The sequence below is a fragment of the Triturus cristatus genome, chromosome 8 (genome assembly GCF_964204655.1).
Source record: "Triturus cristatus chromosome 8, aTriCri1.1, whole genome shotgun sequence".
Taxonomy (NCBI): domain Eukaryota; kingdom Metazoa; phylum Chordata; class Amphibia; order Caudata; family Salamandridae; genus Triturus; species Triturus cristatus.
This window is the reverse complement of record NC_140591.1, coordinates 602,137,017-602,164,285: the sequence shown is the minus strand read 5'-3', so window position 1 is coordinate 602,164,285 and position 27,269 is coordinate 602,137,017. Positions and strand designations below refer to the sequence as shown.

Sequence of the window (27,269 nt, the reverse complement as noted above, 5' to 3'; positions counted from 1 at the left end):
AAAGAATAATTCCCCCCAGAGTGCCACCCTCACCTGTGTGGAACTTAAATATCGTTCTCACAAGGCTAATGGGGCCTCCCTTCGAACCTCTGCATAAATGCGAACTACAATTCCTAACATGGAAAACCGCTTTTCTTGTAGCCATCACTTCCCTTAGAAGGGTCAATGAGATACAAGCACTTAACTTTCAAGAACCCTTTCTCCAAATGCACCATAATAAGGTTGTTCTCCGCACCAACCCAAAATTCCTCCCTAAAGTCATTTCTCCCTTTCACCTAAACCAAACAGTAGAACTACCAGTATTTTTCTCGCAACCACAGACCGTTGCAGAAAGGGCTCTTCACACACTGGATGTCAAACGAGCCTTACTCTACTACACAACCTTTCCGTAAGACTAAACAACTGTTTGTTTCTTTCTCTCCACCACACAAAGGTAACCCCATCTCAAAATCGGGGATAGCTAGGTAGATTGTAAAATGCATTCAATTCTGCTACCATAAAGCAAAGCGAACGCTATCCATTGCCCCGAAAGCCCATTCTACACGAAAAATAGGGGCTTCCATGGCATTCTTAGGGAACATCCCATTAGATGATATCTGCAAAGCAGCTACATGGTCAACACCGCACACTTTTCACCAAACACTATTGTGTAGATGTGCAAACTAAGCAGCAAGCTAGTGTGGGCCAGGCTGTACTCAAAACGTTATTTCAAACCACTGCAACAGATACGGGTGGTTGCCGCTAACGGTGGGTACTGCTATATAATCTATGCACAAGTGTGTAATCTGCAGCTCATATGCCTCGAACAGAATATGCTACTTACCAGTATGCATCTGTTCTTGGCATGTAGAGCTGCAGATCTACACACGCCCACCCGCCTCCCCGGCTACCTTTATCTGTTCCAGTTTATCTTATTTAGATAGCACACACATGGGCATCTTCACTGTTACTTCTACGCTCCATCTTTCCCTGCTGGCGAAAAACAATCTGAGGATGGAGCCGAAGCCCATGCGCAATACATGCCAAGAACAGATGCATACTGGTAAGTAGCATAATCCTTTCCTCCATAGGATAACATGGCCTGGTTTTTACCAGAGATTCTTCTAAGTGTGGATTTTTGAAACATACAAATATTCCTTAAAAATCGACTGTGTAACAAAAACGATTTCTTTCAACTGTTTACAGGAAATGCACCAGGGTTGAATCCAGGATCCAACCCTGAGTAAGAAAATCACTTGCAAAGAAATTGAAATTGCATTTACTTAAAAACTCCCATTGAGCTCAATGTTATGATTGTGTTTGAGTTGTGTTGCCTATTGCAACAACTGTAACTATTGCATTTAAAAGTCTATTGCTTATTGAAAGTATACAACTACAGCATTTTATTCTGAGAAAGTATTTTGATACCTATTGTTGGTTCTAAAATAAAACTACAATAATTATTTATATACAAAACAATTGGCCTAGAGTTCAGTTCTTGAGTGTGAGAGACCATTTGCTAACTGAGTGTGTACAAAAAATGCTTTACACTGTCCTCTGATACTGCCTAACTGCTCGACCAAGCTACCACTTTAGAGAGTAAGGTTCTATCTAACTTTAGCCTCTGCCAAACCACTGTGGAGTCTGTACTCCCTGTACCTATTTGGGGACAGTATATACAGAGCCACTTTCTTACAGGGGTTGGTTATCTTTACGGTTACCCTTTTAATGTCAGTGAAGGCTCTTACCCATTAACAGTGCTTTACAGACAACAACTCTGCAATCAGCTCCTTTTCTCAAAAGAAGAATTGATGAGCCCTTGCACAAGGAAGAATGCGTGTGTCGCAAGTCATCTCCTTTGAACAACTCCAACATGTATCACTTGTCCTTTAAATGTATACACATACATTCACATTTCTTTGCTCTTTCACACATGCACACTTTTGAAAGCACTAACATGACTTGAAGCAGTATTGTTCAATTATGTGACAGCTAAATTTTAATTACTTTGTCCTAGGAAACGAAGCACTGTTTTCCCTGGAGACTGCATCTGACTACGTAAAGGATGAAAAAGCTTGCCTTTATGGTTTCAAGTGTGTAGCTGTTGGATATGAATATTGCCCTGGTGCAGAGGAGGTGAGAATACGTTGCACTTACTTAGCCAATGTGTCATGCAAACATAAAAAATCTCTAACATTCTTCAAACATTTGCACCTCTTGGATCTCCCCATAACTGAAAGAATCCTGGGGGAATACCGCTAAGTTCCTTCTTAATTTCCATGTGCAAAATCTTCTGTCAAATGATTGTTTTCAAGGGCTGGTGCAAAGTTTTTTGACACAGATAGCTGAAGCAACAATTTCATGCTCTTATGTATTGCCTACACGTGCAATCTGGTACCCTCTTGCTGTTGATAGCTTAAGCATGGTTTTTGCCCTAATGTAGGATCAACCCAGCTGCCTGTACTTCATGCTTAACTACCAACCGTAGAAAGTTCTTGACAGATTGTCACATTTTATTTTTTCAAGACCATCGCTCTTTACTAGTCCTATAAAATTAAAATATTATTTTAATTTCTTTTACACTGCTTTTTATCAATAATATCTACTAAACAGAGTGCAGTAAAGTCTAGACTTGTTATGCTTTTCGTTAATTGTTACAGCCAAACAACTTCCCTGGATTTTCATGCAAAAAATTGTCCTAGGTAAAGTGAAAAGCGAGCTTCTCATCATTTAGTTATATAAGCCATTTGTGATCCCTCTAGTTATTTTGCCATCCTCACTTGTATATTTATTGATGAGTTTGAAACTCTTTGGCTCTGTGCTGAAGAAGGGTATTTCTTTTATGCTAAGATCCAGAGGAGCAAAATCTTACTATCACGTATCCTCTTGGATCTAAAGATACATCTTTCTTGAAGTAGAACCCTTGTTCATGAAACCCTCATTTTAAAATAGCAAAGTCAGTTTCTGCTCCATTCTGCAACCTGTTAGGCTATATGCTTGATAGTAAAGATTCCTTCTTATCAGGTTTGTTGGACATTGCATGTGGCCCTTATGTGTTGGGGGTTTTCTTCACAATTGAGGCTGTGTTTTGGGCACGGTCAAGAGGGTATGGCTCTTCCAAACACCATTCTTAGATGCATTGACCCGGCCTGACTCTGTAATATGGATCGTTTTTTCTGTGCCAGTCTGATGCCAACCTAAAAAAAGCTCTTTCCTTCTTCCTATCCTCCTCTGAAATTGGTTTGTAGGAATGAGTACCCTTTTGCTATTCCTAATCAGAAGGCAATGAACCCTGGTAATTTGCTGAAGAATGAGAGATCTAACACATCTATTCTGCTCTTGCTGCCTTGTGTGTATCTGAGCTTTCTACCAATAAAAAGGGCGATACGGCAGATCAGGCCGTGCGAGTCCCAAAGGTTTAGAGCCCGATGAATTAAATGTCAAGGAACCCCACATGGGAGAAAATTCTTGTACAAACCATGAAGGTGTTTGTAAATGTAAAGAAATATTACAGAAGGTAAACATAGTCAGTTCAATGTATCCTCTGACAGTAGTAAAAATATTCTAATTATAAAGTCACAAGGACCGTCTGTAAAGGACATGCAAGCGGCTTAGAAATTATTCTAAGTTCAAGAACAAAGAATAGTCTGTCATTAGTACATGCTTAACAGGAGTCCCAGAAAAGTCTAGCTCCCTCACACAACGTATTATATACCTTTTCTAATAGAAATCATACTCTCAATATAGCGTGAAACAAAATTTACATCATAATATCCAATGGCAGAACAAAAAACACAACGTGGGACATTACTTTTGTTTTACTACTAATGAATAATCCTGTATTCTGTACGGAAGGAGAATAAAGGCACATTTAAAACTGTATACATAAACTCTGCTAGGCCAGAGGAAATGGCCTTGTAAAGATAGTCCAGCTCTGCTCTTTCCTCCAGGAACATCACAAACTAAAAAAAAGGCCCGTAAAGCTAGTTATATTCATGCTATAGCAACAATGCCAAAGGACCAATTGTAACTCGAGCTGCACAGACCAAGAAGCCATGTGTTTGTAGCATGCACGTTTGTATAAAGACATGCTCTGCCTACTCTTACCATGTAGTGTTGGGCCTGGACAATTGCAACCTGTTGTTCTGCACATAAGTCTTTAGAGTTACAAAGTCTTTGTAACTCCTCCTCTGGTCATGGATGTGCGTGGGCACCAACATAACTGTCAGATTGCTTTTCTCTGCCATCTGGTTTGGGCTTGAATCAGAATTGCTCTTAGTCTTGACAAATTTGTTGGTTTCTGTGATGGCCCCTGGGTCCATTGCCTTCCATTCCGTTGCAAGATAACACTTCAACGCAGTTCTTTCTTCTTACTGTGCTTGCTGTGTTCCTCAAGCCGATTGTCGCTGAGCGACCGGGCGCTCGAGTGCTCCGGACTACTGTTGGAGAATGAAGATGCCCTCAACGTTATGGAATGGATGTCCTTGAGAAGCTGTCCGCAGTGCAATTTTAAGTACCCCTGGGTCGATCTCCACGCAGTGTGCATGCTGGATCATGACGAGAACAGGTGTGACTCCTGCTCGGCATTCTGCAGCAGGAAAACTCTGAGTCAGCGACAAGACAGGCACTGGACCCACAGCAGAATGTCAAAGTCCTCTTCAGAAACGTTAAACATCTTCTGCGAGACTGACCTGCTCTGCGCCACGAAAAGCATTCAAGTGAGTCACTTGACCTTCTGGCACGCCAACCCAGTCCTGAGATCATTGACACAGACAACTCTCAGCCAGTTGAGAAACAACGTCTGGAAGAAGAGGAGGCACCCGAGGACGCTCCATCCACCTCCTTCGGCCCCGATCCTTGTCTGGAAACCAACCCGTGTGTGAGTACTATTGACACCAAGCCTCTTTCAGGACCCAGAAACAGTTGCACATCACAGCCGAGCAACTCCTCTTCAGGGAACGGGCATCGAGTCCTGTGCTTTGGTCACCACCATCTTCAGGTGCGCCACCACTCTCTATCGCTGTTTGACACCAAAGCAGGGCCTTGGAGACGTGGAAAGATCCTTCCAGGAACCTCAGCAAGCCTCGAGTCTGAGGGTGCCTGTTCGTTCTGAAATCTAGAAGTCGGCTCCATCATCGAGGCTGAAAGCGCCATAGGCGCATAAGCCACTGCTGTTGACGCTGAAGCCATGGTCTGCTCCAAAACCCGCTGCTCCTGAGATTGAGGAAAGGGACAAGAGACAAAAGTGGATTATCATCCACCTACTCACAGGAAAGATCTATGCCTCAGAAAAAACCATGCAAAACAAGTGTAGTCTTGCTTTCGAAGATGTCCCATCACCGGGCACTTCTGAGCCTCTATTGCCCTCCAAGAGGCCTAAGCACAAAGGTTCTGCTCCTGCCCCTCCCCCTCTTCCACCTCCTGCCCCTCCCCCTACACCATCTCCTCCTCCAACCCTAGGTCTTCCCCTCACTGGAGTCATACTCGATACGGGTAGTCCTAGCCCCTATTCCCCAGCTGAAGACTTTGCCCCAGTCTACCCTGGTACCTCAGATGATCTTTGCGAGAATTACGAAATGGATCCTCATACAGACCAAGATCTGGGACATGTCCTAGTCAGGGCTTCCCTGCTGTATGACACGACTGCGGACCACAGCCACCAAAGCCACCTTCCAAAAGGTGCACCTATTACCCTCCCCCTTCATAAGATGACCTTTAAATTGAGATGCTCTCAAAAATAGTGTTCTGTCAAATATCACTGTGTGCTCTAGGGGATGATAAAATTGGCCCCTGAGATCCTTAATGACCCAGTCAAATCCTGGGTGATGTCACCACCAATTATGAGTAGCGCCCTCTGACTACATCAGGGGTCATGTCCCACAAGATTCCCTGGTTGTCATCACTACCAGGAAAAGGGCAGCAGCCCAGGCCATGGATGATGTTCTTCCTCTTGACAAAGAAAGTCAGCAAATTGATGCTGTAGAAAAGAGTAGCAGTGCGGCGATACACTGGCGCATTGCCAATTCTTTTGGTACATATCCAATACCTTAGGCACCCTCAGCCTAGAACATCACACGTTACTGCAAGAGGAGGTTTTGGCACTCTAACTCAAAGGAGTCATAAAGCCAGTGCCTTGTTAACTCCAGGGCAAAGGTATCTACTCACTATACGTCCTCATTCCCAAAAAGGTTGGATCTCTCAGACCAATCCTTAACCTCTGGCCTCTCTACAGATACATTGTATCAAAACTATTCCACATAGTCACCCTACAAGTTGTAATCCTCCCGCTGCTGCAAAGCAACTTTATGGCCCCCTGGACTTGAAGGATGCCTACTTTCACATCCATATTCATTGAGCTCATCGGCACTGCCTCTGCGTCATGGTAAGTGGTCAACACTACGAGTTGAGGGGGCCGTGGCCAACAACATGGCTGACTAGCTGCGTCTTCCGGAGGCTCCGGTGACCCATGGACAATCCTGCTTTAATCCCGCATCCCGAAAGTGCATTGACCGGATTTCTTAATTCCACATCATCGTGGAAGATAAGCAATGACGGCAGAGATCTGGGTGGGCCCTGCAGTTCACCTGAGACCCCTGAGCTCTGCGAGGCCCGGAGCTTGGTGGCAGAGTACCCTACAAAATGGCCTCACCCAGATGTTAGGCCCCGCTCGGGCTGAAGGAGAGTGGGGGAGATTGAACCCCCAAGAGCAACACCCGTGACACCAACAGGGGTCAGGTGCTGAACACCCCGACCTCCCCTGCCCCTCTGCCCCCTGCCCCTTCCACTCTATCCCCATCCCACTTTGGGATTAATCCTGGGGACTGATAGGCTGCCGGTGGCCTTCACGCGATCGCGTAGGCGATAAGGGCTGTGCAACTGGAGGTGGACCTGGAGGACGAAGGGGTGTCACCGGCCCTCTTGGAGCTGCGCAGGCGACAGGTTCTGCACGGCTGGAAGTAGCCCGAGGAGCAGGGGCTTTTCGGCAAATCTATAAGGAGGCCACTGCCTGCCGTGAGGAGACGACTTGCTTTGCTGCCTGACGAGGGACACGTGGGGGGGGGGGGGTGCGAGGAGTATCTGCCATTCCAAGGCCCAACACTCCTGCACACAGGATGGTGTCACACTGAGCAGCGGCCAAACGAGCCTGGGGGAGTTGCAAGGAGCCCTCCCCCCACACCTCTTCATTACACAAAAACTGTGAGCGATTAGAGACAATTGTGGAGGCCACTGTGTCACCATGTAAAGTAGTGGACCCATGTAGTAATACGAGACAGTGGCGCTCCTGGCGCTGCTTTGACTAGTGCAGCATACACTGGAGCTTTTGAGATTTGTGTACTCTACCGGCAGACCCTACGTGGCACACATGATGGTGACACCGTACAAGGGGGAGCAACAGGTGAGGCCATAGCAGTGAAACACAGACCGGCGGGAGAGATGCCTACTCGCGATCTCTGTAGCGCCACTTACCGTGAAACGACTCGTGGTCCAATGTTGGTCCTGGAGAGAGGCCCGCCTGTGGAGACATAGGGGTTTACCCGTGCCTTGAGCAGCAACAACCGACGCGACCACCAGAAAGGTCAATCTCCTAAGAACTGAATACCTATACAGCTATACTGACGCAGTCCTGTACGACAGCGCCCTACTGGGCTTCAGTTGGTGCATGCCAGAACACAGCCACTCGAAATGGCCCAACACACTTGAAATGGCCCAACACAAAGAAGAGAGACCTCCGTAATGGGGAAAATGGATAGGCAAGGTTTGCTCCGAGGTCAGTCTACTCCACCAGGATTCGCAGAGAGAGTGACCCAAGCAGAAAGCTGCATATCGGAAGTGGAAGACATGTCCCACACTTAAAGCAAAGAGGTCACTGAACTCCCGGCCACCCTCGAAGATATTGCACGGAGAGTGGCCGATGCAAAGATTCGTGCGCGCAGGAACAACCTGCACTTTGTGGGATTCCCAGAGGGGATTGAGGGCACGACGCGGGATGCTTCCTCAACAACTTACTTAGACTACTTTTCAGCGGCACAGTTCTCGTTCTGCTTTGTTATTTAATGGGCCCACAGGAAGCCCAACTTCAGGCCATCCGCAGGGATACCTCCACAACCACAGATCGCCTGGTTTCTAAACTTCCAGGGCTAAGACCTAATTATCAGAGAGATGTGTTGCATCAGAGAGGTTAGACATGCCAACGCCAAAATTATGGTTTTCCCACAGTCCTCCCATGAAGTCAAGAAGCAAAGGCGATCCTTTGACTCGGTCAAAGCAAAACAGCCAACTCTCCACATCAATATATGTTAAGGCTAAGCTCATGGTCATTTTTCAAAGTAAAACCCTCTCTTTTATGATGCCCTGGAAGAGGCACGGACCTGGTTGGAGAAGGGCCCTGTGGGCCACAGGCGTGACTCAGCGGGACCTTTTCACCCTGAAACACAGAGGGGTACCGGACCCAAGCCTCCGAGAGAGAGAGAAGGGGCCCTTGTGCTGGCCCCACGAGCAAGCACCCGGGTACACCCCTCGTGCCGAAAAAGCATCCCTCTGAGGCGGCACGAAATTCAGACACAGAAGTTGACTCATCGCAAATGATAAGGAAGAGAGACCAGCTTAGACGCTGACGACGGGTCACTCAGGGCCCGACAGAACACAAACTTTCACTGAAATCCGATAAATTGCCCGCTGTTGCAGGAGATCACCCATAAGGTGGACTGGTGTCCGGACACAGCCGTTCTAGACTCAGACTTGCAGACAGTGCTTGATGGAGGAGAAGAATGATGGGACACACAAGCCTGGCAGTGAGCCGGGAGACAGTAAGACGGCACTAGGTGCCCCAAGAAATACGTTATACACATTCTTAGGGTGTTTAGGTCAGTTTTCAGTACATCATTTTCTGATTGTTTTAGGGTTGGAAACTGGGGAGGGGGGTGCACAGACCCCTCAGGCTTACTCCACGACACAGTTATCATGTTGCCAGTTGGGTAATGTGAGTAGCGGGATAGAGAGGGAAGGGAAGGAGCTGAGGAGGGTCTCGGAGCCTAGGGTTAGGTTAGAAGGAGGGGGTAGTTTTAGTTCTAAAGTTGTGTGGAGTGGTAATAAAAATGGAGAAGGTGGCAGTACTTCTATTTCAGGGCAATATGCGATCATCAAATATGACAGAGCACAACACCACATGCTATGGCTGATGGGAGATACTCTCCACTAACATGGAATGTGAATGGTCTTGACAGCAAGATCAAGAGGGGGCTGGTGGTTGCCAAATAACTGAATCGGCTGAAACCAGACATAGACCTCCTTCAAGACACACACACTTAAAGGGCTCACAGTGCAGGTTCATAGGGAGTGGGGCATATAAAACCCTAGCTCACACCAGATTTACCTCAGGATCAAGAGGGGTTGCCATCCTAACCAGAAAGACACCCTCTTCATTGTACATAAAACCTGGGCAGATCCCAATGGCACATATGTGGCAGTCCAGGGGATATGGGGCTACAGATATCTTACCCTTGTTAGTGTCTAAGCACCTCCTCGACTCCAAAGACGAATGCTAGATAAAGTAGCTGAGATATTGCTGAATGCTGGCTCCTTAACACACAGAGTTTGGGGAGACTTCAGTGACATTGTAGACCCATACATGGACCGCAGAAGCACGACCCCAGGACAGTGGGAGGTCACGCTCCTGGTGGGGTCCTGAACACATTAAGTTTAACCGATCTCTGGCTTCAATGACAACCCAATAACCATTCATACTCCAATTTCTCAGGCGCCCACAAGGTGTTCTTGAGACTCAAATATATATTGACCCTCGCAGGGGAGATGGACGCAGTGGAGAGGGTGGAGTCCCTGGCAAGGTGATTGTCAGAACACTCACCCCTCTGGCTAACGGTGGGAGCGAGACGCAGGGGCAGGATGGCGACTAAACACGTGGGACCTAAAGGACACAACGGTAGCCCGTTAGATAGGGTAGACACTAATTATACTTTAGCGAAAATAAGGACTCTGTGTCCTCAGCAGTTATCCTGTGGAGGCATACAAGACTGTACTCGGGGACAGGGCACAAACATGGTTGCACATAAGAAAAAGAAGGAAGTGCAAGAAGTAGAGGCCCTGGAGGATAAACTCCTGGACCTGGAGGGGAACTTAGGACCAGATGTGGAGCCTTTAAAATTGCGCCAGATCACAGTTACCCGTAGGGAATACCAAGCACTGGCATGCAGAGAGGCGAAATCCCTGATGATGGCTACGCAGTACTGCCTCCACGAGGAGGGAGATAGGGAAGGGAGACTGCTGGCCTGGCTTGGCAGGAAAGTACAGTTGCCACTCCTTTTCTATCCTTGAACGAGCAATCAGCGCTGGAAGTAGAACTTGCACTGGAGGAAGTAGTAGCAGCAATAGGTAGACAAAAACCAGGGGAAACCCGAAACCCAATTGGCTACCGGCCGACCTTTTTAAGGGTAATGCTGATATACTCTGCCTCCCAGGACACCTATGCGTGGATAGTGAGGAGTTTCGATATCTTGGTCTCTACATAACCACGAATACCTCGCCAAGTCTCAACCATAACATCTGTAGGGTTCTGATAGAATTCCATAGGGACGTAGAAAAATGGAGAATATTACCATTGGCGCTTTTAGGCAGGGCTGCCATGTACAAGATGGTTACTTTACCAAAGCTGCTTTACATCCTTCAAAACACATAGAACAAAATCCTGGAGAATTTTTGTCACTATAGATTGGGAGGTCTGCACGCTTTTGTGGAACGGCGGCCATTCAAGGGTCATACAACAGACACTCTAACGTAATCAATATAATGGGGGGATATCTCACCCAGATAAACGATCATACAACCGAACAGCCCATTTGATAGAACTTCATGACTTGTGACACCTACCAGGCGACCACCCGACGTATGCTCTGGAGAGGCTCCAGTTTCAAACACGAACATATCTCCACTACATCTATGGTGGCAAGGGGGTAAGACAGCTACTACCAGTAACCCAGTGGACACTAGAAACCTGGAAGGGGTCGGAACGTCAAATGGGGTGGGATAAAAAAACTTACCCGTGAGACACCACTGTGGGAGGGAGCATGCAGACCCGAAATAGGGAAGCTGCAGAGGTTTAACACTTGGGACATAATAGGGATATCCAGACTGGGAGACCTCCTGGAGGACTGATCCCTGATCTCCTTTAGCTCGCTCCAAAGATAATACCAGCTAATTGACACCCAACAGTACAAATACTTTCAATTGCAGCCTACGTGGAGGGTCTAGAAATGCATGATATTCTTAAGTAAGGACCCCTAGAAGAGAGACTGCTTCAAGGGGAAATAGTTGAGAAAGCAGGCTCCTGTACTTGCAAGAGCGCTCGTCAATAATGTCCCGAACAATCTGAAGCCATTAAGGGCCAAATGAGAAACCACAACAGGGGAATTGGACGATATTGACTGGGAAGTGGCATCTGATAGAGACATCAAGCCGCAGATTCCTTAACTTAGATATCGCCCCAGGCATCAGACTTGATCTGGAAAATACTTTTTCCCCAGCTGTACCCCTGCATGCTGGGAGGCGGCGCCGCTTGGCTGCGTCCCAACGTCGTCCACGGAAGAGACTTCAATGGAGCCATGTAAGCCCCTCCCGGCATGCTGACGTCAGTTTTCTTCTTTTCCGCGTCCTAACGCGGATCCGGGAAATTAATACTACGGGCCTGTTCTTGTTACTTACAGGCCTTTTCGACGCCTTTGCGTCCAGGAACAGTGTGTTCGATGCCCCTTGCGGGCTTCAAACCGTGCCGGTCTTGCTCGCGACAGATGTCAGCGACTGACCCTCACGACTTCTGTATGTGGTGCTTGGGTGTGAGAAAGTGCCATCTTTCTTGCATGGTATGCCCCCACTTTTTGCTTAATGTACTTTGAGTGTGCCCTGGACTCCTGCCAATCAGGTGCCCAGGGCCTATGTTCCTTCCCTGAAAACCTCAAACCCAAATTGGCAAACCCTCGCCACATGTCAGCCCCTGGTAAATGGTACCCTAGGTACCCAGGGCCTTGTGACCAGGGAAGGCCTCTAATGGCTGCAGCACTCATTGTGTCACCCTTAGAGGCCCTGCACCCGAACACACACACACACACACACACACACACACGCACGCACACACACACACACACACACACACACACACACACACATACTGCCCTTGCAGGCTGAGTGTCTGGGTACAAGACAAAACAGAGTCGACATGGCACACATCCCTGTGTGCCATGCCCACCACCTACACTGCCCTTGCATACATCAGCCACCCCTCTAGCTGGGTGCCCTATGCCAGTGGTGTGGGCACAGGAGCATGATCCCTGTGCCCCTACAGTACCCAGGTCCATTCCTGAGAACTGTAAGTGCAGTGCTGCCATTTAAGAGTACATGGTGCTGAGAGCTCGAACCTGCTCCTGCTACATCCCGGCACCTCTTGTGGCCAGCAACCTCACAAACCCCTGGAGCCTACCTTTTGGCTCTAAGCACCTGGGACTCCCATGAGCAGAGGTTCTGCTCAAAATCAACTTCTAATCCCTGGCATCAGCCCAGAACCCCGAACCCTGCACACTCTGCACCCGCCAAGCCTGGCCTGTGCCAGAGTGAACAAAGACCATGAGGACGACCCCCCGGCGACTGTGACCCCGAGTCCGGCACCCAAGGACTTCCATCAACGCTCCTGACGATGCCTGCAGCCTCAGAACCAGGGACCCCCCCAACCGCGATCAACAGAGGGTAAGATTTCCCGACACCAAAAGGCACCCTGGCGCCCTGCGGCCCCCTGTGCCCAACTCCTGGGTACCTACCTATCCTCCAACTACCCAACTTACCTCTCGAAGTGGTTGTGGCACCTGAAGAATCTTCGTCCCGAGCTTGCAGCCTTTTTTCAACCAGGAACTTTCCCATTGAAATCAATTGAGCGCCCGAAGGCTCAAAAGCACCCGAGTGGCCCTGGTAGTGTAACCTCTACACCTATCTACTTCCCCATTTGCCCATAGCAAGTAACCAGGAGCCCAGCTCCTACAGCCGCATGGCCTGCTAGTCAGCAGCCACCAACCAAGGCCCCCCTGCCTCCCATAGGATAACATTGAGCCTAACTCACTCTGCACCTGGCTGCCCCTGCGCCGCTGAGGGTGTAATAACTGTACCTACCTGACCCTGGGAGACCCCAGAGTCTATGCCCAGAACCTTAACTCTGCCAGTCGAGTACTTGCCCAAAAGCCGATAACCCAATTTTCCTCCATAGGGTAACATTGACTGGTTTCCTCTGAAATTTCTTGTGTGTGGAGTTTCTAAAACTTAAAATATTCACCAAAAATCAGCCGAGTAACGAAAACGAAAATACTCACCTGCTTTTAGGAGAGATCCCAGTGCTGGACCTTTGTGCCCAGCACTGACCCTGAAAAATATTCACAACCGTACTTACCAGTAACCCAGTTTTCTTCCATAGTAAATCATTGACTGTTTTTCTGTGAAATTTCTTCTGTGTCAATTTTTGAAAACTTTAAATATTCTTTAAAAATCGTGCTAACTGTGAAAACGTAATTACTTACCTGTTTTAGATAGAGATCCCAGTACTGACTCTAGGAGCCTAGTACTGGATTACAAAAGTAACGAGAACCTACTTTACCTGCAACTTGAATTTTCTTCCATAGGGAATCATTGACCGTTTTACTATGAAATTTCTCCTAAGTGTCAACTTTTAAAATAGCTAAATATTGCCTAAAAATTACAACAGTAACTAAGTCGACTTTTATCACTTGTTTCTAAGAACTGTCCCAGGACTGAATCTAGGATCCAGTCCTGGAGTTACAAAAGTAATCCGAAAGTAATCTATTGCAAATAACTTAAAACTTCCATTGAGCTCAATGCATTATTGTGTTGCCTATTGCAACAACATATAACCAGTATTTACAAAAGTCAATTGCATGTTGCAAAAGTATTTACCTAAAGCATCTCATTCTGAGAAAGTATATTTTAATACCTATTGTTGGTTCTAAAATAAAACAGACATATTTTTTTTATATAAACCATTGGCCTAGAGTTCAGTTATTGAGTGTGTGAGACCATTTGCTGACTCAGAGTGTGCAACAAATGCTTTACACTGTCCTCTGATACTGCCTTACTGCTCGACCAAGCTTCCACTTTAGAGAGTAAGGTTATATCTAACTTTAGCCTCTGCCAAACCTCTGGGGACTGTGGACTCTGCACACACTGTACCTATTTGAGAACAGTATATACAGAGCCACTTTCTCACATTGGGAAAGCACCATGACTCGGTTGAGTGCGCTGCTTGCCGCGGCCGCAATCCCTGCGGGACCGCCGCGTGAGGCTGCTGGCTGCCCAGATGTCCCGAACGGACCCCTTGTGACGCATGTCTCTTTCTCTGGCGGAGTCGTCCACATGGGTCATCCGCCTACCTCGGGTAAGTATTTACCCCCCACCTCCCTGGCGCGCCTCCGGGCCCCACAGGAGGGGTAGGGACTCAGGTTGGGACACCGCCGGCAGGATTACCCTCTGCTCCAACCAAGTGCTCTGACTCTGACGCCAGAGTCGCCGCAACGTTCGGACATGGCCCGGAGGGGTATCCCATTACGTCTAGCCCTTCCATAGCGCTGTCACACAGCCTTCCGAGGTTCCCTGCGGCATCGCTGGAGGTGGCTGCGGCGCGGTGCATGACACTGCTTCGGCGTACTCTCTCCCGTAGGTTTCCACCTTGGGTACTGTTGAGTTGACGCCGGTCCGACTCCAAGCGGTCGGGACCTTTTCGGAGGTTGCCGACGCCGGATCGACTCCAATGGTCGAGGCCTTTTTGGAGGTCTCCGGCTGGACTCGAGGATTTGTGGCTTTATCAGAGGCCGCCGACTCGATTCGAGCAGTCGAAGCCTTTTCAGAGGTCGCTGCCTCGACTCGAGGAGTCTAGGCCTTTTCTTAGGTCGCCGGCCCCAGTTCGACTCGAAGTCGAGGCCTCTTCGGAGGTCGCCGACGCTTGCTCCACTCTGCCAGTAAGGGCCTTTTCCGAGGTCTCCGACGCCAGCTCGACGCCGATCGATGCCGGTACTGTCTCCAGCTTTATTGGTGGGGGATGTGGTCCCGGTGGGTTCACCACCCCCTGAGTCCTTTCACTGCTCTCCAGCGCAGGCGCCAGTGGAGCATTGGCCTGCTCATCCTGCTGCTGATCCTCTATTAATTGGCCGGTTTTGCTTGCGTCCATCAATGATGACTTGCTCTCACCGCCTCGCGGGCTAGTGGGATGTTCATCAGGGCTGGTTGCGGGCTGCAAACATTTTAAGGATGTCTCTAGTCCTTCGGAGCCTTTGCTGGATATTCTCCACCAGGGCGCGGGGAACATGGAACCTTTTGCAGTGTCATTATTTGACTTCCTTCTCGGAATGTGGGCCCTCCTCGGGGGACCCCGTGGATCGTGCTGTGGCACATCGTCATCGTCCGGCCCCCGCCTGTTTGACCCTCCATCCTGGAGCTGGAGGACTTGTGCTTCAGGCAGCTCTCGCTGTGACTCCAGTTCCGTTGCATCCTCCCACTCGGGAGTCTCGGTGGTTGGAGTCATATGGCCGCGATGTGTTTGCATCCGCTGGCTTGGGACTCCGGTCCCTCAACAGGTTGTGTGTATTTGCTCAGGCTCAATTTGTCCTTTGGGACGCTGTTGAACGGCTCCTCCCCTCCTTGCCGGAGAACTCTCGTGCCAATGTGGCCTGCCTAATCCGTGATGGCCACGATATGGCGCTCTTTTCAATTCGGTCTGCCATGGACACCGCGGACTCTGTGGATCGTACTATGGCCAGGTCGGTTGCCATATGCCGCCACTCAAGGTTGTGTGCTGGCATTTTCCAAGAGCATGTTCAGAAGCGGCTTAGAGATGTACCATTTGATGGGGTCACTCTTTCTGGCGCCCATGCTGATTCGGCGGTCAGGCGCCTCCTGTATATGTATCTTCCTTGTACCTTGCCCTATGTGGAGTATTTGTTGGCAATCATATTGCTACTCTTCCTTGTCCAGGAACTTTTGACGCCAGCTGACTCCTCCTACTGTTGTAGGATGTCTCCTCTGGTGAGATCCATATTTATTTATTTATTTGAAGGTTTTATATAGCGAACATGACCCTTGCGGGTATCAGAGCGCTTTGCAAGAGAAGTAGTTAACAAAGGAGACAATATACAAAGGTAACATAGTATTTCAGAATAAAGTCTTATGTTCCAGCTGGATGTTCTAAGAGTCTGCATCAATATTTAAGTACATTTCAACATGAGAAGAGATTTGACTTCTTTTTTTAAATAGACAGTTGAGGGGTTGAGTCTGATTTCTGCGGGTAGTGCATTCCAGATTCTTGGAGCAATACCAGAGAGAGCGCGGTTATATGTTTTCTTCTTGGCAAACCTTTGAGGCTTCAGAAGAAGGTTACTGGCGCTCCTGGATGATCTGTTTCCACACGAAAGCTCCAGTTTCTGGGCCAGATAACTCGGTTTGTTGTGATGGATGGCCTTATGCGTCATGCAGGCGATTTTTTTTTTTTATAGAATTTTTGCTTCGAACGGTAGCTAATTGAGTGCTTTGAAGTCAGGGGAGATGTGGCTATTTCTTTTAGAGCTTGTGATGAGCCTGGCCGCTGAGTTGAGTGATGCTCTTAGGGGGGCAGTTGTATGTATGTATGTATAGATGTATGTATAGATATACTTGTATAGCGCAATGACTGTCACCCAAAGGGCATCCTGGCGCTTAGACTGATGGAAAAAGAAGCCTGCATGAAAAGAAACGATCCACTGTATAAGAAAAATTACGTCGCTCTTGGGAAAAGGTGAGTTTTCAGGGCTTTTTTGAAGGAGGGGAAATCGCCCGTACTCCTCAGTGCAAACGGCTCTGAGTTCCGCAGCCTTGTAGATCTAGGTAGTCCACAGAGAGTTGCACTACCATATTCTAGTCTGGGAATTACTAGTGCTTGGACTGCCATCTTGAAGTCGTTTGCTGGGATGAAGGATTTTAATTTTCTCAGAGTGCTCATCTGAAAGTTTGCTCCTTTTGCTGCGGCACTGATGTGTTTTTGCATGTTTAAGTTACCGTCCAGAGTTACTCCCAGAGACTTTGCTGAGTCAATTATAAGAGGTTGGCAGTTGAATGCTGTAAGTTGTTTAAGCCATTCGTGTATGTTGGATGGTTGATTAGGTGGGCTGATTAGTAAGAATTCAGTTTTCAGGGCGTTTAGTTTGAGGTGGTTTTCAGTCAGCCATGACTGAGTATTTTGTAAAGTTAGATTGAGAGATTTGATGTCATCTGGAGAATTTATCTTTAAGTATAGTTGCGTGTCGTCTGCGTACATGTGAAAGTGGATATTTGATGAGCTGAGAATCTCTGAGTGGCTCCATGAATAGATTAAACAGTGTAGGTGAGAGGTAGGATCCCTGCGGAACTCCTAATGTGACTGGGACGGTCGTGGACAGAGATTGGTTGACCTTGAACCTTTGGGATCTATTCAGGAGGAAAGAGGTAAACCAATTTAGTACTGACCCCGATAAGCCCATTCTGTATTGCAGGAGAGCTAGAAGATTTTCATGTTTGACGGTGTCGAAGGCCGAGGATACGTCAAGCAGGATAAGTAGGCAGGTTTCGTTCTGGTCTAGGATTCTTAGTGCGTCATCTACTATGTGGGTCATAGCCGACTCAGTACTATGTCCTGCCCGGAAGCCAGATTGGAATTTATTGAGCAGGTGGAAGTTAGTGATTTGGTTATCTAACTAGCTGAGAAGAAGTTTTTCTAGGAGTTTAGCCAGAGTTGGGATGTTGGAAATTGGTCAGTAGTTATTTAGGTCCGTGGGTTCAGCTGTCGTTTTTTTTAGGATGGGGGAGACTTGTCCCGCTTTGAGAATTTCAGGAATGGTTCCTTGGACTAAGGAGGCATTGATAATCTTTGTCCAAAGTGGCAGTAGCGCCGGTATGAGATCTTTGAGGTAGTTTGCAGGAAGAGGGTCTGAGAAGTGGTTGGAGGGGTTCAAGGACGTGAGTGTATTTAGAATAGCTTCTTCGCTATAGGTTGTGAAGGTGGCCCAGGATGTGTTATTTTTTAGGGCGAGCTTAGATAAGCCAATGAGTGGGGTTGCTAGAATATGGGATTGAGCCAATGAGGCCTTAAGGAGATCCGTTTTCAGGAGTTCAGTTTTTTTGGTGAAGGAGGAAAATTCTTCAGAGCTGTGTGGCGAGCCTTGACGAACTTGAGGAGGGCGAGCTAAGCCGCTGGATTGAGATTTGACTAGTTCAAATAGTCTTTTGGGTCGGTTCTTGGCTTGATCTAGCTGATTTTTGAAAAAGTTTGCTTTTGAGTGTCTGATCTTTCTATAGTACGAGTTTCTGGTGGAGCGGAGCAGATTGAGATGAGCCGTGGAGGGCAAAGACCTCTAGCGCCTTTCGGCTAATCTCAGGGTTCGTCTGTCCTCATTGAGTCTGCCGTCATACCAGGGTTTGGAGTCTTTTGTGGACATCCTTTTCAGTTGTAGAGGTGCGGTTGTATTGAAGATCGAGGACATGGAGTTAAGGTAGTGTTGTGTCAAAACTTGAACATCCGTTAGGCCTTCCGGGGGGAGCAGGATGTTGACGCTGGCGGATGTGGAAAGGTCTATGTGGGGCTTTTTCAGAATCCTCTTCCATATTTTAGGTCTCGCAGGTTGTACTGAGCGTAATTTGACTGATTCCTTGATGAAGAAGGTGATGGCTTGGTGTTCGGACCAGTCACATGGGAGGATTGTGCTAAGCTGTATAGCTTCTGGTTTGGCAATAACCAAGTCAAGGGTTGAGCCCTTGACATGTGTGGGGCTATTGCAGATTTGGGTGAGGTCAAGGGCGGAAAGGAATGTTTTGAGGCTATTTACTGACTGGTCGTTAGGGTCGTTCCAATGCAGATTGAAATCGCCAAGGTATATTTGGATATTATGTTGACCAGTGTGAGTGGTCACGATATCCATAAATTGCTCGATGAAGGTGATGTTATCGCCTGGCGGGTGGTAGAATATGTGCAATGAGCAGATTGGTTTGTTATTACTTGTGACCTCTAAGCAGATGTATTCACATGAGGATAGATCCGGTGAGGGTGAGCTGTTCACTGAAAGAGTGTTCTGGTGAATGCAGGCAATGCCGCCTCCTGGTCTATCGGGTCTATCTAGTCTGGTGATGTCATGATCGGGGGGAACCAGAATGTCTAGGATCGGCGTGGAAGACTCTTAGCCATCTTTCAGTTAGGAATAGGAGGTCGGGATCATGAGTGAGTATTAGGTCCGCTATGTCAGCTGCGTGTTTTGAGGCTGATCTGCAGTTTAGTAGAATGCATTTGATACGCAGCTTTGTGGTGGAAGGAGGATCCAGTGTTAATGGAACTTGCAGCAGATTCTCCAGGGTTATCCCTCTGTTGTTGTGAGTAGGGCCTCTGTGTCGTGTGATGTATGGTTTCAATTTGGGAGGGTTTAATCAGATTGAACGGGTCAGCAGTGGATTGGCTGGGTTTGGAGGGATCGTAAGAAAGGAGTAGGGAGTATATATCATTAGCAGTTAGAGTATTTATCCTGCGGCACGGTAGGGTATTGGAATTGCGGTTAGGTACTGTTCTCCATTTTAGGGGTGGATACTTAGGGGATCGTAGATGCCTCTGGTGTTGGAGAGTGGGGCTGTTGCTGTGATGGTTCCAGGTCTTATCTTCGGCATAGGCTCGGTTTCTCTCCAAGGGTTACCATTGGTTGTCTATGGTTGGTCCGTAATATATCCCCGCCTCCGTAGGGGGTTTTGTCACCCTGGCATGTTTCTACAACCTCGCTGTGCACGTCTTGCATGTCTATCGATGGACATGCGCCCCTGGGGGGGGGGGGGGGGGGCAGGTTTTGCCTGGCACGGTGTCCGGTTCCTTGCTTCTTGCGGGACATGGGGTCCGGTTTGTCCCTTCCTGTCCTATGAATATTCCTAGTTCTCAAGGAGTGGCTCTGGTCTATGCCTTTCTTCCACTGGATCTGTGCTCCACCCCTGATATTTTTCTGGGTGTGAGTTCTTACTTACATTCTGGCACAGGTGCTTCTTTAGGTAGCTTTACTGTGTGTGGATTCTTCTCGACGTTCTCCATTTTGGTAGACGTTGTCGGTCTTTGGCGATGTAGGCTTTTAGTGCCAGGCTTCTGTTTGTGCCTTCTTTCTATCCTTTATGGGCAGTCTTGTGGTCTATGTATCTGAAAGAAACACATTAGTGATAGATTCCTTACCTTAGAATATCCCCAGGCGTCAGACTGGATCCGGAAAGTCTTTTGTAGCAGTACCCCTCCACGTCAGTAGGTGGCTTCGTGCGGCTCCGCGTACCTCACTGGTGCCGTAAGCGTCAAGATGACATCACGGAGACTACTTAGGCGCCACCGATGCGCGCTGACGTCAGTTCTGTCTTTTTCCGTGCCAGCAAGCGCAGATCTGGATAGAGCACGTACCTTAGTCACTTTTTGACTACTCTTTTGAGACTTTTGTCTCCTCTTTTTTTCTCCTGGTGCACGTAGGGATGCCTGGCTTTAAGTCTTGTGGGGCCTGCTGTCGCAGCATGTCGGTGGCGGACCCCATGATATTTGCCTCTACTGCCTGGAGACCGACCATGTTTTGACGGTACTGTCGAGCCATGACCCCGAAGGCCTTGAGGGAGCGGCGCTGGAAGCTGCTGGAGGTCCGGCACTCGTCCCAACGCCCCTCCAGGTCCAGGGACCGTTCCCGGGACCGCTCGCGGAGCTGCAGTTGTCGCTCCTCGGTCTCCAAGTCTTCGCCCTCGGATTCCGGTAAGCGACAACATAAAAAGAAGTCGAAGAAGCGTGTTAGCTCTCTGACGTCCCCCCGTCGGTCCTTGGATATGGACGAGGGGGACAGGGGCTCTGGGAGTCCCTCGGAGACTGGGAGACTCCGCCTGTTTACGGCTTCCAGATCAGCCTTCTCTTTTTAAGTCCCCTGTGTTAACCGTTTCCTGAAAGTCAATACGCACACGTTTCCTCCCATGCCGTTCTTTATGCCTCAATGGGACTTAAACCTTGTTTTGACATATCTGATGTGCGTTCCCTTCGAGCCCATTCATACCTGTTCTTTGCGTCTTCTCACTCTCAAGACGTCTTTCCTAGTAGCTATTACCTCTGCTAGAAGAGTGAGTGAGCTCCAGGCTCTTTCTTCCAAACCTTTCCTTTCTGTTCATCCGGACAAGGTGGTTTTAAGGACCCGTTCTTCTTTCTTGCCAAAGGTTTTCACGCCCTTTCACATCGGGCAGACCATCACTTTGCCAACCTTCTTTCCGCCTCCTTCGAGGGAAGAGGAGAGGCTCCACCGTCTGGACCCAAAACGTGCGCTCTCTTTCTATCTAAAGCGTACACAGCAGTTCCGGGTGGATGACCAGCTCTTTTTTGGCTACGTGGGCGCCAAAAAAGGTTGAGCTATGCACAAACGGACCATCTCTCGGTGGGTCGTTCTGTGCATCAAAGCATGTTACTCCTTGGCTAAGAAGGAGCTTCCTGTGGGGCTGCGTGCCCATTCTACCAGGGCAACTGCAGCCACTACTGCCTTGGGACGTGGCGTCCCCTTGCAGGACATTTGTCAGGCAGCTACGTGGGCCTCGCTGCACACGTTTACTAAGCATTACTGCCTTGACTCAGGTCTGGAGAGATGGCTTCTTTGGTCGTTCTGTTCTCCGTGACTTTCTGGTGTAATTTATTCGCAGACCCACCACCGGGGTTGGTATTGCTGGGGTATCTATTCTAAGGTAAGGAATCTATCACAAACGTGTCTCTTTCATATGCATAAGTTACTACTTGTGTAACGATGTATCTGTAAGAGTCATTAGTTAGTGATAGATTCCTTACCGCCCCACCCATCCTCCCCGTTCTGTGAACTGATTCTAGGGTTAAGGTCATCCCCCTTTTAGGGCCCTAGTTTCATGGCACCAGTGGTCAGTTTCTTGCATGGCTCTGCGTTCCTGGCGCAGAAAGTCGTGTACAGAACTGACGTCAGCGCGCATGGCTGGCGCCTAAGTAGTCTCCGTGACGTCATCTCGCCGATTATGACGCCAGTGACGGACGTGGAGCCGCATGCCCCACTTACTGATGCGCAGGGGTACTGCTACAAAAGACTTTCCGGATCCAGTCTGACGCCTGGGGCTATTTTAAGGTAAGGAATCTATCACTAACTAATGTCTCTTACAGATATATCGTTATACAAGTAGTAACTTGTGCTTCCGCTGTCTCACGGGAGACCAGGATTCTTTCCCCTCGGGGACCTGTTATGTTTTCTGCATTCTTAACTGTTATGCAGCACACCGGTGCCGTGGTACCGCTTGCATGGCTCCCCTATTTAAGATTAGTCACTCCGCGTACGTGTGAGGACTTTCCTGTCTCTTTGTGGGTATATCGTGAATTCTACACGCCACTAGAGTGCTTGCATGCTAAGTCTTTTTGCCTTAGTGTCAGACAATCTTGATTACTCTTTCCTTCGGGATAGTGTCCTCCATGTGTTCATAGCCTTGCAGGTTATCCACTCACAGGGGTGCCTTTACTACGTTTGGCTTTGCTCAATGGTGGCTCCTCTGTCTCTGTTGGCACTAGGCTCTGGGCTCGGCCCTGCCACTGTTGTCACATGTCCTAGGCAGTACCCATTAATGTTTTGTATTCTTACACCCACGGGCCTCATGCTGCGGCTCCTGTTCTGGGGTGCAGTGTCTTCCAACTGTCCCCTGTTTCTTGTAGCTTCCACTGTGGTGTGGGTTCAGGCGGTATGCTCTACCGTTGTCATGTTGTTTTGACCCTTGGAACTTCGTTCCTCTTGGATGATGGGGACCGATGCTTGGATCCTTCTTTGAAGGTCTCGCTGCATTGTATCTTACGTTGGCATGGAACTTTCTAGTTCTGTTTTCCTTTCGTTAGGGCAAGAGAGGTCTCACACCGTCCCTCGTCGGATTTGGTGTCTTTACCATCCCTTGTTCATACTCCTTAAGGTGGGTCATGGGTCTGATGCGCGTTGTCCTGGCATTGCGGTTTCCACTGTTTTTTGTCAGCAGTTGGCGAATATGTTCTCCTGGAACTTGGTGGTTGTTTCGCAGACCCTCCTCCTATGGGGTATGGCTTTGGTATCTATTCTAAGTTAAGGAATCTGCGGCTAGATGTCTCTGTCAGATGGAAGAGTTACTTACCTTCGGTAACGATATATCTGGTAGAGACACAGTCTAGCTGCAGATTCCTTAACGCCCGCCCATCCTCCACACTCTGCGAAGACCATTTCATATGGTGTCTTTTCACCTAGCCTCCCTCTTTCTGGTGACCTTGGTCTTCCGAAAGTGTGTTTTCGCACCTCACCCTGGGGTAGGGTGTTTTGTTCTGCGTGGGGCCCTTCAGCCTCCCCTCCGTCCTAGTGTTTAGTTGGTGGCATGTTCTCGCGCCTTCCTTTAGAGCTAGAGGTGCTGTTCGGCTTTCGAGCCCTTTGGCTATCCGCTCCGTCCACGTTTTTTCGGTGGTTAATGTCTCTGCTTTCCACTGTCTTCTCATGTTGCTCCACCGATGTTCCTCATGCGTGGAGTTCTTCTGTTTTTAATTTCCTCCCACCGCCCATGCCTGTGCTTCCTTCTTTGTATGGCAGTCGGTTGGGTTGGCTTCTTTTTGGTGCTACAGTTGTTCGATCACTGGAGGGTGTGTGTAGTGAACTTTCTGGTGGTCGTTCACTTCTAGTCACTTGTCTGGCAACATGTTACTTCAATATTGTTGTTCTTTTAATCACCCTCCCGTAGTGACAAGCTGTGTCTGCTTTGTCGTGTCTTTTGTGCCGCAGCCGTAACCCCCTCCAAGTGGGGCACAGCTTGGCGCTTTGTTCGGACCTTGCTTGCAGCATGGGCTCTGTGGGCTCCCTCCAGTCCTTCCTGGTACTGGGTGGTTTTTTAAATGTTGTTTCTCATTATAAATTATTTTACTCTTTTTTTAGCACACACTGTTCCAATGCTATCGCAGTTTTTGTCATGGCTCCGCCTTGTGGCGCGTGAAAGTTTCCTGTAGAAAACGGACGTCCGCACGCCGGGAGGCGCTTATATGGCTCCATTGACGTCACTTCTGTGGATGATGTCGGGATGGAGCCGAGCGGCACCGCCTCCCAACGTGCAGGGGTATTGCTGGAGAAAAAGGATGTTCGAGGCATATGAGCGGCAGATTACACACTGTGCATAGATAGCCATCTGGTGTTGGGCCTGGATGTTTGCAGTTGTTTTTCTTCTTGGAAAGTCTTTGGAAGTCACAAGGTATGTGACTCCTCCTTTGGATCGTATTGCGCATGGGCTTCGGCTCCATCCTCAGATTGTTTTTTTCCGCCATTGGGCTCAGATGTGATCTTCGTTCTCCGGTTCCGAACTGTCTTCAGTTCTTCTGATCGGTGCGCAATCCTTCTCCTACCGCAGTATTGTTTCGATTGTGATCTCCACACTTGACGCGACTCTCACCGTTTGAAGTCTTCGATTCCGGTCGTCGACGAAGGCCTTCTGGCCTACCTGAGCTCCGGTCCTGGATGATGGAAAGGACTCCATTTAAGAAGTGTCCTCGATGTGGGTCAAAGTTTCCCCACACCGATCTCCATGAGGTGTGCAACCTCTGCCTCTCCCCAGAACACGAGGCACGAGACTGTCCGGCTTGCAAGTCCTTCCGGTCGAAAAAGACCATTCAGGACCGAAGGGCGAGGAGAACCATGGCACACTCGTCGACAGCAATCCCCGATGACATCTTCGGAGAAGGCGTTGATGTTCCCGAAGACCAGCACACCGAAGAGGGCCTCGTCAGCGCCTCCGAAGCCGACGACTCAGATGTCGAGGACATCCCTCGGCACAGAGGGGCGTGAGTACTAACATCGATCCCCACCCTCGAAGGCATCAAAAAAGGCTTCGGTCACGCCTTCGCCCTCGGGCCTAGGCACGACCAAAGACACTGCTACACATACCTCGCTTTCGGGCCCGATAAAGAGGCCCATCAAGCCTTCTGGCAGCTCGGACTCGAGCCAGCCTGCCATCTGTGCCGAGAAACACTCCCCCGCACTGACACCGAAAAAGAAAATGGCCGCCTCCGCGCCGAGCTCCACACCGAAGCACTCTGCGTCGAAGACAAGCACTAGCTCCTCGGTACCGACACCATCCCCGGAACCGAGCAAAAAATCAAAAGCCCTCGACACCCATACCTTGAAGCCGAAAGTCATCTTGGAACAGAGGAAGCAACCGAACATTCCTAAGCCACACAGTTCAAAACACCGAACCAATGCCGACTCCAAGACTAAAAAACCTACGGCTCCGCCACCTTCGGCGCCAACGGATCGGCCCCTCACAGACGAACTATTTTGGCCCGATCCACTACAAAAAACACTTGTCAAAGACCCTAAAACTGGACACTTGATGGTCAGCATCAAAAGAGACCGCTGGACAAGCCCGCCCCAGCTCCACCTCCGAAGAGTAGAGGCTTTGGTACCTCCCCTTTGAGACTACCTTCACCCCCTCCTCCTCCTCCTCCACCTCCTCCTCCTCCACCTCCTCCCTCTCCTCCGCCTCCCCCACCGCATCATTCCCCCACACCCTCTCCGGATGAGGATGATGACGATGTCTGACGACACAGGGGACGGACCCCATGACCAACCCACAGTGGACCCCACTCCTGCAGGCTCCCCAGACCCATGGGACGACTACAACATCCCAGACGTCCCTAACGTCCTGCAGGACGACATTTACCCCCCCCCCCCCCCCCCCCCCTGAAGACACCATTGAGGTTAACCAACTGCTCCATAGGGCCACACACTACCACGGAGTTGATCTCCATACAGACCCTGTGGAAGAGGACAGCCTCCTCGATACCTTTGACACTACACACAGGGCCACATCCATTCTGCCCATGCTTAAAGGAGTTATCAAGCACACGCCAGAGGTCTTTAAAGACCTGGTCAGGGCCAGGGTCATCAACCCTCGAATCGAGAAGAAGTATAAGGCCGTCTCTACAGACCCCACCTACATCAGAGGGCCCGCGCCACTAGACTCTCTAGTAGTCTCCACCGCAAGGAAGCGCGCAAACTCCCAGGCATCAGGCGACGCACCACCACCTGATAAGGAGTCCAAACTCCTCGACGCCTCTGGCAAGCAAACTGCATCCCAGGCTGCCAACATATGGCATATTGCAAACACCCAAGCGCTTTTCGCAAGATATGACAGGGCACATTATGATGAACTAGAAGCCATAATGCAACACCTCCCTGACAAATACAAGAATAGAGCCAACGAACTAATCCAGGAGGGTAAAACCATCACCAACACCTCCATTCGCTGCGCCCTTGATGTAGCTGACACCGCCTCCAGGGCAATTAACACCAACGTCCTCCTCCGTAGGCATGCCTGGCTACGAATTTCGAGTTTCAAACCCGAGGTGCAGGCTTCTATTCTCAACCACTTCTTTAACCAAGAGCATCTGTTTGGCCCAAACGTTGACGTTGCCCTGGAAAAAATGAAAAAGGACACTGATACGGCATAGTCTATGGGAGCCCTACAGTCGCACACTCCCAGGCACTTCTTTCGCCGCTCTTCCTTTCGAAGCACCTCCAGAGGCTACTCCTCAGACAGCGCCTCCACTTCCTATAAACCCCCTACCAAATTCACCTTCACTAGGGGTTACCAGAGAGGCGGCTACAGGGGTAACAACAATAAAGGCAGAGGCAAAACTAACACCTCCCGCTCTACCTCCACCCCTGCCCAATGACTTTCCTCCACTCCCCCCAGACCATCCCACTCCAGTCGGGGGCAGACTCCACAATTTCCTTCCTGTCTGGACTACTATCACCTCAGACAAATGGGTAACACAAATAATTTGGTCAGGCTACTGCCTCGAACTAACATCTACCCCCCCCAAACATTCCACCCAAACAACGCCCAATGTCACAGGAACATTTGTCACTTCTAAAGCAGGAGGTAATCTCCCTCCTACAAAAGAGTGCGATAGAACTAGTTCCTGCCCACCAACAAAATATGGGAGTTTACTCCCTATATTTTCTCATACCAAAAAGGAACGATACCATAAGGCCCATCCTGGACCTCAGACCCCTGAATCACTATATACACTCAGACCATTTCCACATGGTCACTCTCCAGCAGGTACTTACCCTGCTCTCCCAAAACGACTTCCTTGCCACCCTAGACCTCAAGGACGCCTGTTTCCACATTCCTGTTCACAAGGCTCACAGGAAACTTCTCAGATTTGTAGTGGACGGTCAACACTATCA

At 49.1% G+C, this 27,269-nt stretch overlaps 1 protein-coding gene across 15 annotated transcripts in view; it reads left to right on the top strand.

The window, feature by feature from the left end:
* The window catches only part of MYCBP2 (MYC binding protein 2), a 1,771,217-nt gene that overhangs the window by 816,130 nt on the left and 927,818 nt on the right, over positions 1-27,269 (top strand). For all 15 annotated transcript variants that reach the window (XM_085622060.1, XM_085622057.1, XM_085622054.1 and 12 more), the window contains one exon: positions 1,997-2,115. In XM_085622060.1, the coding sequence (XP_085478186.1) occupies positions 1,997-2,115 (119 nt within the window). The remainder of the gene's footprint in view (positions 1-1,996; positions 2,116-27,269) is intronic.